Raw genomic sequence first — 17,582 nt, 5'->3', positions numbered from 1 at the left:
TAAAAATTTGTTACGATGTATTTTTATTTATATTCAGATATGTCCTTTGCTAAAGAGCTATTCCAGTTGGATAAGATAGGGAATAACTAATAGGGAATAACTAATAGGACCCCAACCGATCATGGGAACTGGGACCCTATACCCCCCAGAGCCCCTAAAATAAACAGAGCGAGAGGCTAGGCAATAGGCATTTTATTTTTTTTACTTTCATTTTTATGTATGTTAATTTTATTAATTATTATTATGTTATATTTATTTTTACAACTTTTTTTTTCTAGGATGGAGATATTTGTAAATCAATTTGGCAGTGTTCAGATTCAGAAACCACAATGTATATCCACATCTGACCCTGAACAATGGATTTGACATACAGTATTTTTTTTGTTTCATAAGATGCAACTTTGTTTCATAAGATCAGACTTCCATGCCAGAACCCTATGAGACCTTCATGTCAGACCCCGATCAGACCTCCATGTCAAACCCCCATTAGACCTTAGATCAGACTTCCATGCGAGGGCCCTATGAGAACTCCATGTCAGAACCCCATCAGACCTTAGATCAGACTTCCATGCCAGAACCCTATGAGACCTTTATGTCAGACCCCTATCAGACCTCCATGTCAAACCCCCATTAGACCTTAGATCACACTTCCATGCCAGGACCCTATGAGAACTCCATGTCAGACCCCCTTCAGACCGCAGATCAGAGATAACATAAAGAACTTCCCTTACCTCTCCTGCTCCACCGCTCCTCCTTATAGGATTTTTTGAGGAAAAGTGCGTCCTATAAAGTGAAAAATACGACAAAGTGCATTTGCACACAAAACATGTTAAAATTCCTCTATATGAGCATACCTTTTAATTGTGTCTTCTCTTAATGCTTCTCTTTCCTTTATATTTCTATACTTTTGTATTTAAGTAATGTGGTAAATTTAGTTAATATATGAAGCTTTATTTCATATTTAGAACTGTTTTTTTATTAACTATATGAGAATAAGTTTTTGCAGGAATTGCAAAAATTCATGTCAAAAACTGCCAAAGAAAAGACACTGCTGCTGATACCAGGGAATAACTCAGCTTTGATTATAATACAGTATAATAAAAATGACATTCAAGGACATAGAATGTACTGTATACATGTACAACCTGCTGCACCTCCCCCTGTTAATGTTTTTTTTTTTTTCCTCCTTGCTACTCAGAAACAAGATATACTGAAACAGGTAATTCAAGTATTTTTAATTAAAATATTTCTGCACATGGTTAGATTTCTCTAAGAAATGCAAGAGAAGGAGTTATTATATAATACATACTGAAAAAAGTCTGAAAATCCCTTTAATGTTGCCCTAGTGATATACTCTTAATAAGGAGGAAACACTGTGGTCACTGGAGAATTTATTTCTCTCATTAGTAGGTATATTCTTTTCCACTGGGGGACAGTATTACAGTACTGTGGCAGTTACAGTATATTCTTACATAAAGCGGGTAGTATTGTAGTAGCTATATTTTTGTACGTGGGAGCAGTATCATAGTAGTTATATTCTTATACATAGGAGCAGTATTATGGTAGTTATATTCTTGTACATAGGAGCAGTATTATAGTAGTTATATTCTTGTACATAGGAGGCAGTATTATAGTAGCTATATTCTTGTACATAGGAGGCAGTATTATAGTAGCTATATTCTTGTACAGAGCACCTGAGCACAATGGAAGTCAATGGGAGAGCCTGAGCATTAAACCAGGCACCCCCTGCTCTGAAGAGGTTGAGGGTGTCGGGACTCTAGTTCAGCTTAGGAGTCCCTGCTCTGACTCCATATATAGCTAGGCTAATTAGCATATTATAAAAGTTAGATTTCTGGCTTAACGGGGGGCATAGATAAAAGTAGTAATAGGCTAGTTAGGTTTAGCTGACAATAGCACATTGCTAATGTCAGCTAGCTTAATAGGGTTCAATCTGGTGAGAGAAACCCTTCAAATCTAATTTGGCCTCTATTTCTGAAAAGTTTCTGTCAGGATTCGCACTCAAAACCTTCTACATTACAGCCAAGAATGTTAACTACTACACTATACAGTACAGCTGCATGGCCAGTTACAGCAGAAGTCTCATTTTTTTTTTTTTTTTTTTTTAAGTAACTGGCCATGCAGCATTATAGTGTAGTGGTTAACATTCTTGGCTGTAATGTAGAAGGTTTTGAGTTTGAATCCTGACAGAAACTTTTCAGAAATAGAGGCTAAATTAGATTTAAATACACTGGGTGTCCCCAAGCACTGACTTCATATATAGACATAGCTAGAGTCAGAGCAGGATCTCCTAAGCAGAACTAGAGTCCCGACACCCTCCCCTCTTCAGAGCAGGGGGTGCCTTGTTTTAATGCTCGGGCTCTCCCATTGACTTCCATTGTACTCGGGTGTTCTGTAGCAGTTCAGTATTCAGCGCAGGCGCGGTGAGGAAGCTGGCAAACTGCGAGCGTCTTTCCCTCACCGCGCCTGCGTCGAATGCTGAACAGCGTGAGATTTCTCCAGATTTAACCCTATTAAGCTAGCTGACATAAGCGATGTGCTAATGTCAGCTAAACCTAACTAGCCTATTCCTACTTTTATTTATGCCTTTGTTACGCCAGAAATCGAACTTTTATAATATGCTAATTAGCCTCTAGGAGCCGGGGGGGGGGGGGGGGGGTGTTTTTCCTGCTACTAGAGGCTCCGTTCTCCCACCTTTGTCGCCTCCCTCCAAGTCCTGATTGACAGGGCCAGGCAGCGATCGCATCTGTCTGCCAGCCCCGTGCTCTGGTGAAATCTCACGCCGTTCAGTATTCGGCTCAGGCACAGTGAGGAAGCTGGCAGCCTCCGAGCGTCTTTCCTCCACCGCGCCTGCGCCGAATCTGGTGACAGAAACCATTTAAATACACTAACGCGAGCATCACGCGTGAGCACACGCGATATCCAGTGGAACAGCGCGATGTGCCGAGCATAGCGATGCTTGAGCCGAACTGGTGTTCGGCCGAGCATGCTCGCCCAACACTAATGTATACCCAAAAATCCTTAATAATCCAGTGTTGAGTTTATGCATGTGTATATGTCTATGGACAGTGATGGCCAGTTTGCATTGTTCGCCCGCGAACATATGCAGGATGCCATCTTTTTTCACAAGTCCGGCAAGGCACAGGTAAGCCCTTACCTGTGCCTATGCGTGAGCCGGTCTGAAAACAAGTGCGGTCAGCGGGAGCAGGCAGTTCCGAGAACAGCCACCGGGGGCCTTCATCGGGCTGTTCTCGGAACTGCCGGCTCCCGTTGACCGCATTTGTTTTTAGACCGGCTCGCGGCACAGGCACAGGTAAGGGCTTGCCTGTGTCTCGCCAGACTTGTGAAAAAAGATGGCAGCCCGCATATGTTCGCGGGCGAACATTGCTAACTGGCCATCACTGTCTATGGATGCTCTTATGCATTTTTATGTGTTGCTATTTTAGTTTCTATGCCATATGATAAATAATAAATTAATAATCCAAATTTGCCATAAAACAATTATTTATTTCATGATAAATTTGGATTATGAATGATTTTTGAGTATACATATTTTTGTTGTACGAGTTTTAGTATTATAGTAGTTATATACATAGGATGCTGTATTAGTATTATAGTAGTTATATTTTTGTACATAGGAGCAGTATTATAGTAGTTATGTTATTGTACATAGGAGCAGAATTATAGTAGTTATATTCTTGTACATAGGATCTGTATTATAGTAGTTATATTCTTGTACATAGAAGCAGTATTATAGTAGTTATATTCTTGTACATAGAAGCAGTATTATAGTAGTTATATTCTTGTACATAGGAGCAGTATTATAGTAGTTATATTCTTGTACATAGGAGCAGTATTATAGCAGTTATATTCTTGTACATAGGAGCAGTATTATAGTAGTTATATTCTTGTACATAGGAGCAGTATTATAGTAGTTATATTCTTGTACATAGGAGCAGTATTATAGTAGTTATATTCTTGTACATAGGAGCAGTATTATAGTAGTTATATTCTTGTACATCGGAGGCAGTATTATAGTAGTTATATTCTTGTACATAGGAGCAGTATTATAGTAGTTATATTCTTGTACATAGAAGCAGTATTATAGTAGTTATATTCTTGTACATCGGAGGCAGTATTATAGTAGTTATATTCTTGTACATAGGAGCAGTATTATAGAAATTATATTTTTGTACATAGGAGGCAGTATTATAGTAGTTATATTCTTGTACATAGGAGCAGTATTATAGTAGGTATATTCTTGTACATAGGATCAGTATTATAGTAGTTATATTCTTGTACATAGAAGCAGTATTATAGTAGTCATATTCTTGTACATAGGAGCAGTATTCTAGTAGTTATATTCTTGCACATTGGAGCAGTATTATAGTAGTTATATTCTTGTACAGTACATAGGAGGCAGTATTATGGTAGTTATATTCCTGTACATAGGAGGCAGTATTTTAGTAGTTATATTCTTGTACATAGGAGGCAGTATTTTAGTAGTTATATTCTTGCACATAGGAGCAGTATTATAGTAGTTATATTCTTGTACATAAGAGGCAGTATTTTAGTAGTTATATTCTTGTACATAGGAGCAGTATTATAGTAGTTATATTCTTGTACATAGGAGCAGTATTATAGTAGTTATATTCTTGTACATAGGAGCAGTATTATACTAGTTATATTCTTGTACATAGGAGCAGTATTATAGTAGTTATATTCTTGTACATAGGAGCAGTATTATAGTAGTTATATTCTTGTACATAGGAGGCAGTATTATAGTAGTTATATTCTTGTACATAGGAGCAGTATTATAGCAGTTATATTCTTGTACATAGGAGGCAGTATTATAGTAGTTATATTCTTGTACATAGGAGGCAGTATTATAGTAGTTATATTCTTGTACATAGGAGCAGTATTATAGTAGTTATATTCTTGTACATAGGAGGCAGTATTATAGTAGTTATATTCTTGTACATAGGAGGCAGTATTATAGTAGTTCTATTCTTGTACATAGGAGCAGTATTATAGTAGTTATATTCTTGTACATAGGAGCAGTATTATAGTAGTCATATTCTTGTACATAGGAGCAGTATTCTAGTAGTTATATTCTTGTACATAGGGGCAGTATTATAGTAGTTATATTCTTGTACATATGAGGCAGTATTATAGTAGTTATATTCTTGTACATAGGAAACCAGGACGGATCCGTTATGCTGCCCATAGACTTTTATTATGACCGAATGCTAAACGGAATGCCTCTAAAGGTGTTCCTTTTTTATTCTGTCTTAAGTATTATGTTATTTTCCGATATAACCATGTTATAACGGAAATTAATAAAGTAATTCATAAATCGCAGTTTGAGTTCGCTTTTCCCTACATACTATACAGTATCATAATAGTTAATATCAAAGTACATTTTATTGATGGATAAATATTAAGCTGATATTTAATGCGTTCTCTTTTTATAACTAGGCGATTGACTTTGAAGGTTTCCAGCTATTTATGAAGACGTTTCTGGAGGTGGATCTGCCTGATGAATTTTGCAAACATCTGTTCATGTCCTTTAGCAACAGATTCCACCACCCAAGTCCTTCAATGCAGAGCAAAACTGCTCTTCTCTCCGGTGGTAGGCGATTATAATTATGATATTACGTCTTATTTTGTAATGTTAAGGATATTCAGTCTTGTGCAAAAGTTAGGCAGGTGTGGAAAAAGTCTTTCAAGGTAAGAATGCTTTCAAAAATAGAAATGTTAATGGCATTATATAATAAGAAAATGCACAGTGAATGAAGAAAAAAGAAATCTAAATCTAATCAGTATTTTGTGTGACCGACCTTTACCTTCAGCCTCAGGTCCTCTAGGTACTTGCAGACGGTTTTGAATGAACTCGGCAGGTACGTTGTTCCAGACGTCTTGGAGAACTAAGCACAGATCTTCTGTGGATGTAGGCTTTCTCAAATCCTTCTGTCTCTTCATGTAATCCCAGACAGACTGGATGGTGTTGAGTAGAGATAAACAAATCGAATCCCACAAAGTGGAATTCGATCCGAATTTCAGGAAAAATTCAATTCGCCTAGAAGCTGAATTTCCTTGTGCTTCATGTCAGTGAATCGATTTAACCTGAAATAGTATAAAAAACAAAAAAAATTCAAGATTACCTCCTGCATTTGCTCGTGACGGGCCGGAATCCTGTAAGGTGCGAGATTACATTATCACGCCGGCCGGCTTGATGATGTCATACGTAACCACGCCAGCCGGTGTGATGTTGTAATCTTGCGCCGCACAGGATTTCGGGTTGAGATATTCAAGCAAAATGGCGGCGGCTATCCCATCGCGAGCAAACGGAAACGGTAAGTTTGATTAAAAAAAAAATGTTATTGTTAATTTTACACTCAGATGCCGCTGTCTTACATTAAGACCATTTTTGAATGTATGAACGCGGCATCTGAGGGGTACAATTACGGGGGTGGCGCTATCGCAGCTCCCTGTCATTGCACCCACTACTTACAAAAAAATGCGGTTTGTGACGAAGCGAAGCGTCACAGAGCGAAATTTTTTGTGAAATTCAGTAAATCAGCCGAATCAAATTTTCAATAAATTTGCTCATCTCTAGTGTTGTTGAGAACAGGGTTTTGTGGGGGCCATATCATCACTTCCAGGACTCATTGGGGGTCATTGATTAAGACTGGCATTTTAGACGCCAGTCTTAATAAGGTCCTGCGCTGGCGGTGGATCGGCAAAGTTGTGAAGAGGCATTGGCCTCTACATAACTTCGGCGTATCCACCGCTGATTCTAAATGTAAGACAGCTTCCTTGCTGTCTTACATTAAGACCATTTTCGAATGCCTAAACCAGGTGTAGAAAATGTCGAATGAGAAGGCCTGACAGCCCATCCCTTTCCAAGCCCATGGGAAGCCCCCTTTTTAAGACCTGGCACGAGCGGTGAAGAAGTTGCAGATTCTGCCTCAAAATGGCGTGTGACAGAATCCGCGCAAGATATATGCCACAAAAATAATGCATATCTGTTCGTAAATAGAGATGGCCTTGCGGTTAGTGCGGCAGTCGTTTCTTTGCTCGTTCATATGGCGATATCCGCCGGCGCCATATTCTTTTGCATTGCGCCGAAATTTGACCCATGACACATCCATCAGGTGGGACAGGACAGACAATTGAGACATTTCAGCACATGGACATACCCCTACCCTATCAAAGAACCCGATCTGGCCGCCATTTTACATTCTGTGTTTTGTCAGTGTAGCGAGAGGTTGCTTTCTGGAGCAGGGACAGACTGTTAGGGACACCAAACGCTAGCTAATAGGGCCACAAAAGTCCTTTTATGGACTGGTATTGGTGTGCTATCGATAGGTGTGATATAGTGTGGGGGGGTGATATACTTATTATATACTTTCTAATATAGAAAGTATATTATAGTGCATTTGCATTGTGCAGCAGTTGTGTGCGGTTCTGCTGCGATACCGCAGCTATATAGAGGGACAAACGTTATTGGAACAATTAATTGTAATGGGTGTGATATACCTGTTTCCCCAAAAAAAACAGATTGAGGGGTGTGATATACCTTCTTCCACAAAATACTGATTGAGGGCTGCGATATACATGTTGCCCCAAAGAAACAGGGTGTTGTGATATAACTGTTGTGTCAAACAAAATAATTGAGAGATTTGATATACCTGTTCCCACAAAATACTGATTAAGGGGTTTGATATACCCGTTTCCACAAAATATTGATTGAGGTCGGCTAGATACCTGCTTCCACAAAATGCTGATTAAGGGGTTCGATATATCTGTTTCCACCAAATATTGATTAAGGCCTGCGATATACCTGCTTCCACAAAATACTGATTAAGGGGTTTGACATACCTGCTTCCACAAAATACTGATTGAGGGCTGCGATATACCTGCTTCCACAAAATACTGATTAAAGGGTTCGATATACAAGTTTCCACCAAATAATGATTGAGGCCTGCTATATACCTGCTTCCACAAATACTGCTCTTCTCTAGGGACTTCACTCGAGTCAGAGGAATTATTTTCCCATCCATTACCAGACCTTACCGTGCGCAGCCATTCTTGACATCGGATAAAGAAGAGGAGGTAGCAACGGCCGCCACCCAGTGGTCTGACGACGGTACCCAGATCAGCCCAAGGAGTGAGATCCCCGCTGTTGCTGCCTACTCCGAGATCCTAAATGTCAGTGGTGGTGAAGGTGACGATGTTAACGTGTCGATTGACGTCACGTGAGTGCCCACAAGAGAGGAACAGGAGGGGAGTTCAGAGGGAGAGACGGAGCAGCAGAGAGGGAGGAGAAGGAGGAGAAGCAGGCAGAGCTCGCAGGGCACAGGAGGCAAAAATCAGACTGCAAATGTATCTGGAGCGAGCCATCCACCAGGCACAGTCACTTCTGGCGCTCCCAGGACGCCGGCACATGGCTCCGCAGTGTGGGATTTTTTTAACGTGTCTGCTGCTGACAATAGTGTTGCCATCTGCAGCCTGTGCTGTCAACGCATAATTTGCGGTAAGCCCAACACTCACCTAGGGATGACCGCTTAAAGAAGGCACCTGGCCTCCCATCATCGAGCTCAGTAGAAGCAACGCCATCAGAACCCACAAAGCCACACTCCCGGCGCTCAACATCCTGCCTCTTCTCCTTCTCCTCTCTCCTCCCATGTGTCCTCCACTCCAACTTCCACCTTGCCGTCGTCGCGTTCATCTGGCAGAAGGCAGGCTTCTGTGGCCCAAATGTTCGAGCATAAAAAGTTGATGACGCCGGATAACCCTCTTGCCCAACGGCTGACCGCTGGCTTGTCGGAACTGCTAGCCTGCCAACTAGTGCCATATAAACTGGTGAACTCGGAGGCCTTTAGAAAATTTGTGGCCATTGGCACACCACAATGGAAGGTCCCCGGAAGGAAATATTGCTCCCAGAAGGGCATCCCTGAACTATATGGCAACGTTCAGCGGCAAGTTAATATATCTCTGGCACACAGTATCGGTGCCAAGATATATCTGACGACAGACACGTGGTCTAGCAAACACGGGCAGGGAAGGTTCATACATTTTACTGCCTACTGATGGCCGTCAAGCATGTAACCCATGGCTCCCATGTGGATTTGGTGTTACTGCCAAGGATTGCATGCAGGCCTGCCTCTTCTTCTCCTCCTCCTACTCCATCCTCTGTCTCCTCCTCAGCTGACTTCCCCTTTTCCACTGCTACCGCCTCTTCCACTGCACCCTCCAAGCTCCCCAGAACCTATTTGATGTGCTAGGTGATTTGTTGCCATGCTGTGCTGCGGCTGTTGTGCCTGGAAGCCAAGAGCCACACCGGTCCTGCACTGCATTCAGCTCTGCGGTCGCAGGCTGATCAGTGGCTAAAGCCGCTCAATTTGACAGTTGGTAAAGTTGTGTGCGACAACGGTGCCAATCTGCTGAGCGCACTGAAACATGGCAAAATGACACACGTGCCGTGCATGGCACATGTCCTGAACTTAGTCGTGCAGCGATTCGTTGCCAAATACCCCGGGGTCCCGGACCTCTTGTGGCAGGCCAGGAAAATCTCTGGCCATTTTAGAAGATCTTACACGGCCATGGCTCACCTTGTTGATGTTTAGCGGTGACACCACTTGCCCGTCAGATGTCTGATTTGTGACTGCCCGACGCGCTGGAACTCCACCTTGTATATGCTTGATAGGCTGCTCCAGGAGAAACGTGCCATTAACGATTACCTGTATGAACTCTGCAGCAGGACAGGTTCTGGGGAGCCATCACAGCCAGGGCGCCATCAGCGACATTGTACCTTACCCCTTCTTTCTGGAGCATGCATTGCGCTGTGTCATTGCTCAAGCCGTCGAGGAGCAGGAGGTGGAAGATAAGGAAGTCGCAATGCTGAATGAACCGAACCAATTGGGGGTCCAGGTAAGTATGATCTCCACCGTGGATCGGCCACTCTGGGAGGTCCTTCTTAATCTTGGATAACACCTTTAAACATTGCTTAATCTCTACCTGTTGCTATGGAAGGGGGGGGGGCTTCAAAATTTTGATACAGAGCCCTATAATAAAGGCCCCCACCAATGTGATATTGATGACTTATACTGAGGATAAGTCATCAATATACTGCTCTCTTTAAGAAGGGACATCATACTATTGGCTCAAATTAAGCCAACATGCTCCAAATTTATCATCCAGCCTAAGCCACTCTGATAAATTTGGTGCATGTCTACACAGGATTATTTAATCTGTCGCAATAAATTGTGGACACCCCATTTACTCTATTTGTATGGTGCCGTTGGTGTTAGAATTTTGGCTCATTTTGCTTAGTAAATTTCCTTATACATTAGTCATTACCTGCAATACCACTCCTGAGCATGTGGAGTGCTGTGAAAGTTTTTTTTTTTTTGTATTGTGCATTTAGTCTAACAGTATTCGGCAGGTTTGTAATGTTATTTTTTTAGAGCCTGCTTTGGGATAGCTAATTAAGGGGAGAGGAGTGGATGTCTATATCTCACCCTACAGGGAAGGAAGGAGCGGCGTTTAGACTCCACATTTGTTGTGTAAATCGCGCAGCCGAAGATGAGGCTCTCTGATGTCACCTTCCTACTCCTACAGCAATTATCCTGCTCTGTAAATGATGTCCCCACAGTTATGACTCTCTCTGATAGACAGGTTGTCTAAATCTGTGTGGTGTAAATGTGTAATTACTCATCCGTGTTAGCGAATCTACGAGGAAGAGACAATAGACCGCTGAGCACTGTCAGGTGCTAAACAATGAGATAATCACTGTCTACGGCTTGTCATACCATATCAAAAGCTACACATTCTCCATGGATGGGATCTCAGATAGGCTTGTTAGTGGCACATTTTATGATAATTGTTCTGGGGATTGTTGGTCTAACATAAAAATTATTCACGATCTCAATAACACCAGCTTTAATGTCTTCCTATACGTCGCGTAATCTCCCTGTAGGTTGTTCCAGATCCTTCCTCTAATAATAGCACTTATGTATAATAATAATAATAGTATTTGCATTACAATCTCATTGCCTTCAATAGGAGCCTCGTCAACAAAGCTAGGAGATACAAAAAGTGATGCTGCTGTGACATGGCGCACGTTAGAGGACTGGAATGTCTTCATTCTACCAAACATGGAGATCCCAGCCAACCTAGCCTCAATTATGTCTTCTCATATGTCTATCTCAGGGGGGGAGGGATCGGGACCTGTACTTGTAGGTGGGGTCAATCATCACAGACTTCACAGGATTCAGGCATTTAAAAGTTCAATACCGTTAATTTTTATCTGAGTTATACAGTCACTTGAGTGAATCCACAGCACCAACATAGAACATTAACAACAAAACAAATATCCTTGCCTGTCTGGGCGCTAACTAAACAGTGTTTTTTTTTCCCACCTATGCTCTCAGCATAACATGGGAGACAGGGGTGGGCACAGATACCAGAGGGCCCCTGTGCAAAGAATGTGCCTCCCCCCTCCAAACCACACATACAGAAATAAGCATAGGCCATAGGTAAAGATTAATTTAATGATGTGTGGTAGCAGAAGGGACCTCAATTTGTCATCTCCCCCCCAATCTTACAGGGAGAGAAAGGGTTGATCAGGGGCATCAAAGATGGTGGAGACCCTTTAGATACTGTGGTGCGTATTAATGCCCCATGTAGTAATTTTTGCCCCTTTGTGCCAGCACACAGTAGTAATATCCACATTGTGCCCCCTTCACAGTAGCGATGCTTAGATATGTGCCTCCTTACAGTAGTTATGCCCAGTTATGTGTCCCCTCACAGTAGTTATACCCAGATATGTGCTCCTCACGGTAGTTATGCCCAGATATGTGCCCCTCACAGTAGTTATGCCCAGATATGTGCCCCTTACAGTAGGTATGCCCAGATATGTGCCCCTCACAGTACAGTAGTTATGCCCAGATATGTGCCCCTCACAGTAGTTATGCCAAGATATGTGCCCCTCACAGTAGTTATGCCAAGATATGTGCCCCTCACAGTAGTTATGTCCAGATATGTGCCCCCTCACAGTAGTTATGCCAGATATGTTCCCCCTCACAGTAGTTATGCAAAATATGTGCCCCCTCACAGTAGTTATGCCAGATATGTGCCCCTCACAGTAGTTATGCCTAGATATGTGCCTCTCACAGTAGGTATGCCCAGATATGTGCCCCTTACAGTAGGTATGCCCAGATATGTGCCCCTCACAATAGTTATACCCAGATATGTGTCCCCTCACAGTAGTTATGCCAGATATGTGCCGCCTCACAGTAGTTATGCCAGATATGTGCCCCTCACCGTAATTATGCCAGATATGTGCCCCTCACCGTAGTTAAGTCCAGATATGTGCCCCTTACAGTAGTTATGCCCAGATATAAGCCCCCTCACAGTAATTATGACAGATATGTGTCCCTCAAAGTAGTTATGCCACATACGTGCCCAACACAGTAGTTATGCCAGATTATGTGCCCCCTCACAGTAGTTATGATGCCAGATTATGTGTCCCCTCACAGTAATTATGCCCAGATATTTTCCCCCTCACAGTAGTTTTGCCCCGATGTTTGCCCCCTTACAGATACCCATTAAAATGAATGGGCCAGGATTCAGCCTGGATGATACACATTTAGAACTGGCACTGGATGCACTGAAGTTATGTAGAGGCCTGCGCCTCTTCATAACTTCGGCAGAACCACCGCCAGTTTAGGGGTTATTAAGACCAGTGTCTAAAACGCTGGTCTTAATAAATGATCCCCTGAGTGTCTGAGTAACACTTACACCACACACCAATTACAGATGACGCCCATGTGCCATCTGCATTTTTTGCAGACCCATTAACTGGCCTGCATGTTGCAGACAAGTATAGGACGTCACATTTTCTATCCTTTGCGGAACAGACATACGGATGCGGAAAGCAAATGACTTGTATGTGCTTTCAGTATGTCCGTTCTGCACAAGACAGAAAATGTGACACGTCCTATACTTCTCTACAAAAAGCGGACTGCAGACATCTATGGATCTGCAAAAATATGCAAATCGCACATGGACAGCATCCATATCTTTCCGATCCGTGGACCGCAAAATACACTAGATTTTGTGAATGTAGCCTCACAGTATGTGGGTTAGGCCTCATGCACACGACCGTTTTTTTTATGGTCCGCAAAAACGAGGTCCGTAGGTCCGTTATCCGTGTCCGTTTTTTCTTCCGTGGGTCTTCCTTGATTTTTGGAGGATCCACGGACATGAAGAAAAAGTCGTTTTGGTGTCCGCCTGGCCGTGCGGAGCCAAACGGATCTGTCCTGACTTACAATGCAAGTCAATGGGGACGGATCCGTTTGACGTTGACACAATATGCTGCAATTGCAAACGGATCAATTGACTTTCAATGTAAAGTCCGGAGTCCCTATTATACCATCGGATCAAAGTTTTCTCCAATCCGATGGTATATTTTAACTTGAAGCATCCCCATCACCATGGGAACGCCTCTATGTTAGAATATACCATCGGATTTGAGTTAGATCGTGAAAACTCATATCCGACAGTATATTCTAACACAGAGGCGTTCCCATAGTGATGGGGACGCTTCAAGTTAGAATATACTACGAACTGTGTACATGACTGCCCCCTGCTGCCTGGCAGCACCCGATCTCTTACAGGGGGCTGTGATCCGCACAATTAACCCCTCAGGTGCCGCACCTGAGGGGTTAATTGTGCGTATCATAGCCCCCTGTAAGAGATCAGGTGCTGCCAGGCCGGAGGCGGCACACCCCCCTCCCTCCCCAGTTTTAAATTCATTGGTGGCCAGTGTGCCCCCCCTCCCTCCCTCCCCTGTATTTAACTCATTGGTGACCAGTGCGGCCCCCCTCCCCAGTATTACATTCATTGGTGGCCAGTGCGGCCCCCCTCCCTCCCCTGTATTACTGTACATTCATTGGTGGCCAGTGGGCCCCCCTCCCTCCCCTGTATTACTGTACATTCATTGGTGGCCAGTGGGCCCCCCTCCCTCCCCTGTATTACTGTACATTCATTGGTGGCCAGTGGGCCCCCCCTCCCTCCCCTGTATTACTGTACATTCATTGGTGGCCAGTGGGCCCCCCCTCCCTCCCCTGTATTATTGTACATTCATTGGTGGCCAGTGGGCCCCCCCTCCCTCCCCCTCCTAATTAAAATCCCCCCCCATCATTGGTGGCAGCGGAGAGTTCCGATCGGAGTCCCAGTTTAATCGCTGGGACTCCGATCGATAACCATGGCAACCAGAACGCTACAGCAGTCCTGGTTGCCATGGTTACTTAGCAATTTTAGAAGCATTATACTTACCTTCGCTGTCTGTGACTGGCCGGGCGCTCCTCCTACTGGTAAGTGAAAGGTCTGTGCCGCGCATTGCTTATAGCACAGACCTGTCACTTACCAGTAGGAGAAGCGCCCGGCCGGTCACAGACATCGCAAAAAAAGTAACCATGGCAACCAGGACTGCAGTAGCGTCCTGGTGCCATGGTTACCGATCGGAGCCCCAGCGATTAAACTGGGACTCCGATCGGAACTCTCCGCTGCCACCAATGATAGGGGGAGGGATTTTAATTAGGAGGGGGAGGGAGGGGGGCCCACTGGCCACCAACTGGCCACCAATGAATGTACAGTAATACAGGGGAGGGAGGGGGGCCCACTGGCCACCAATGAATGTACAGTAATACAGGGGAGGGAGACGGGGCCGCACTGGCCACCAATGAATGTGATACAGGGGAGGGAGGGGGGGCACACTGGCCACCAATGAATTTAAAACTGGGGAGGGAGGGGGGTCTGCCCCCTCCTGCCTGGCAGCACCTGATCTCTTACAGGGGGCTATGATGCGCACAATTAATCCCTCATGTACACAGTTCTTAGTATATTCGAACTTTAAGCGTCCCCATCACTATGGGAATGCCTCTGTGTTAGAATATACTGTCGGATCTGAGTTTTCACGAAGTGAAAACTCAGCTCTGAAAAAGCTTTTATGCAGACGGATCTGCGATCCATCTGTGTGAAAGTAGCCTACGGCCACGGATCACGGACACGGATGCCAATCTTGTGTGCATCCGTGTTTTTTCACGGACCCATTGACTTGAATGGGTTCGTGAACCGTTGTCCGTCAAAAAATAGGACAGGTCCTATTTTTTGGACGGACAGGAAACACGGATCACGGCCGCGGATGAACAACGGTGCATTTTCCGAGTTTTCAACGGACCCATTTAAAGTCAATGGGTCCGCAGAAAATCACGGAAAATTGAGCAACGGCCACGGATGCACACAACGGTCGTGTGCATGAGGCCTAAGGGACAGTCACAGGAGGGCCAAAGGGGGAAAGGGGTGATGAGTGGGGTAAAAAAAAAATAACATACCAAGTCAAGTTCAGTGCCTGGCAGGGAAGTGGGCAATGGGGCAGCCTCCTGTCCTCCCTCACTTCCTCAAAAGTGGCTGCAGGCCTCACACATTAAGGGCTCATTCACACGACCATATGTGTTTTGCGGTCCGCAAAACACAGATCCGCAAAAAATACAGATTACATCCGTGTGCATTCCGTATTTTGCGGAACGGAAGAGCTGGCCCTTCATAAAACAGTACTATCCTGTTTTATAATAATAGGACATGTTCTATTTTTTTGTGGAACGGAAATCCGGAAACGGGATACACACGGTTAAACTTCAGTTTTTTTTTAGCGGACCCATTGAAATGAATAGTTCCGCATACGGCCTGTAAATAAACCCGGAACAGACACGGAAAGAAAATACGTTTGTGTGCATGAGCCCTAAGTCAGGAGCGCTAGGGGAGGAGATGTTGGCGGAGCTACCACCAGGGGGCGGAGCTAACACAACTCTAGACGGGGCCTGGCTGAGCTGGTGTCAAACTCTTCATGACGCTGCCCACCACACGGCAGGACTGAGCTGTAAGGCGGTGGGGCCATCACAGATGCAGCTCAGGACATGCTGTCCAGGCCCTGCTCCTCAGAGATGTGGATGCAGTACCTCCTGAGACTGAAGTCAGATAGTGAGGTGGGCCCCTTCTACATGAGTGATGATGAATGGTGAAGCGGGGAGGCTGCGGCTCTCTGCTTCACCATTACAATCAGCTGTCTGTGTGTCCACAGCCAACAGGTCATGCAGCCCCCAGGCTTCTGACCCTGAATAAGATTTTGAGGCTGGAATTTATCCCAAAACTAAGGATCCCAGCAGCTACACCTGGGTTCATCTCAGTGTAGGAGTGAGAGTGGGAGAGAATGGCAGATCCCTCGACCAAGCTGCCCACCATTCCATTAGAATCCTGGCTCATAAGACAATTTAAAGAAACATGCCTTAGCAAACTATACTTTGCTGAAACAAACTAGCATTCCTGCTAGGCTCATCTGCCACCACCAATCATATCTTCTCACATGTCATCGAGAAGATGTCATCAATGGGGTCCAGGAGCTGTTTCTCCTTCAGTTAAAATCAATGTGGTTGTAATTTACAGTTAATGATCAGAAAGCTCCCAAAAAGGGGATATGCTTTATGAAGGAGCGCTACATGTCTCGTCAGCCTGGACCCTAAATACTGATGCCTTCAGATATGTCTCTGCGGTATATCAGAAGATACAGATAAGCATTATACAAGTAAACATTCAGTCACCACTTGTGATCTTCTGACATGTCATTGAAATGTGGTTGGGTCACTGGTGGTGTCCATGGTCAGATATCATTGGTGCCGAAAAAACTAAGACACTTTTCCCCTTTTTCCCAACTTTGAGATCTTTAGATTCACTATCAAGAACACCATTACACCTTATACACTTCATCATGACCACTCTCAGAATAGCAACATACAATATTAGTGGCTTTAAATCCCCTACTAAACAAAGTCAAATTTTACAACAATTACATAAAGAAAAGGCCAATGTCATCTTTATCCAGGAAACTCACTTTAAACACAATAAGGCACCTCATTTTTCACACAACCGCTCCAATTTTTGGTACCATAGTGCCTCTGCCCACTCTAACAGACTAGGGGTAAGCATAGGATTACATAAACACACTGATTTCTCACTGATTGATTCCAAACTAGATAATGAAGGACGTTTTCTCCTAGTAAAAGGGACAATAAACACTCAACTATACGCCTTTGTTAATATTTATGCCCCCAATGTAGCCAACAAAAGTTGGTTTATGTTGTTCTGGCAACAATTTGAAGAATTCAGAGAGGGCCTGGTAGTCTTACCTGGAGACTTTAACTTGCCCCTTAATCCCCATGTTGACACATCCTCCGGTATGACTGCTATCCCTAAAAACACTCTAAACAGTATAAAGAAGCTAATTCACAAAAGCAATCTGGTTGACATATGGCGAGCTCTAAATCCCAACTCCCGGGACTACACGTTCTTTTCTTCCCCACATAACAGCTACCACAGACTGGATTATATCCTATTCCCTGCTTCTCAAATTTAGCTCTCCAATGATGCACAGATTGGTCCATAATCCACTCAGATCACTTCCCAGTATACATTTCCTTCAATACCCCAGACTCCTCTCC

General features: G+C 43.8%; 1 protein-coding gene across 1 annotated transcript in view; it reads left to right on the top strand.

Annotated features, from left to right (window-relative positions):
• Positions 1–17,582, top strand: part of DGKB (diacylglycerol kinase beta) — a 668,472-nt gene that overhangs the window by 119,965 nt on the left and 530,925 nt on the right. Inside the window, exons 4-5 of the mRNA XM_040431289.1 lie at positions 1,199–1,219; positions 5,497–5,650. Of these exons, the coding sequence (XP_040287223.1) occupies positions 1,199–1,219; positions 5,497–5,650 (175 nt within the window). The remainder of the gene's footprint in view (positions 1–1,198; positions 1,220–5,496; positions 5,651–17,582) is intronic.

The sequence above is a fragment of the Bufo bufo genome, chromosome 5, assembly GCF_905171765.1.
Source record: "Bufo bufo chromosome 5, aBufBuf1.1, whole genome shotgun sequence".
NCBI classification, from domain to species: Eukaryota; Metazoa; Chordata; class Amphibia; order Anura; family Bufonidae; genus Bufo; species Bufo bufo.
This window is presented reverse-complemented; position numbering and strand designations above follow the sequence as displayed.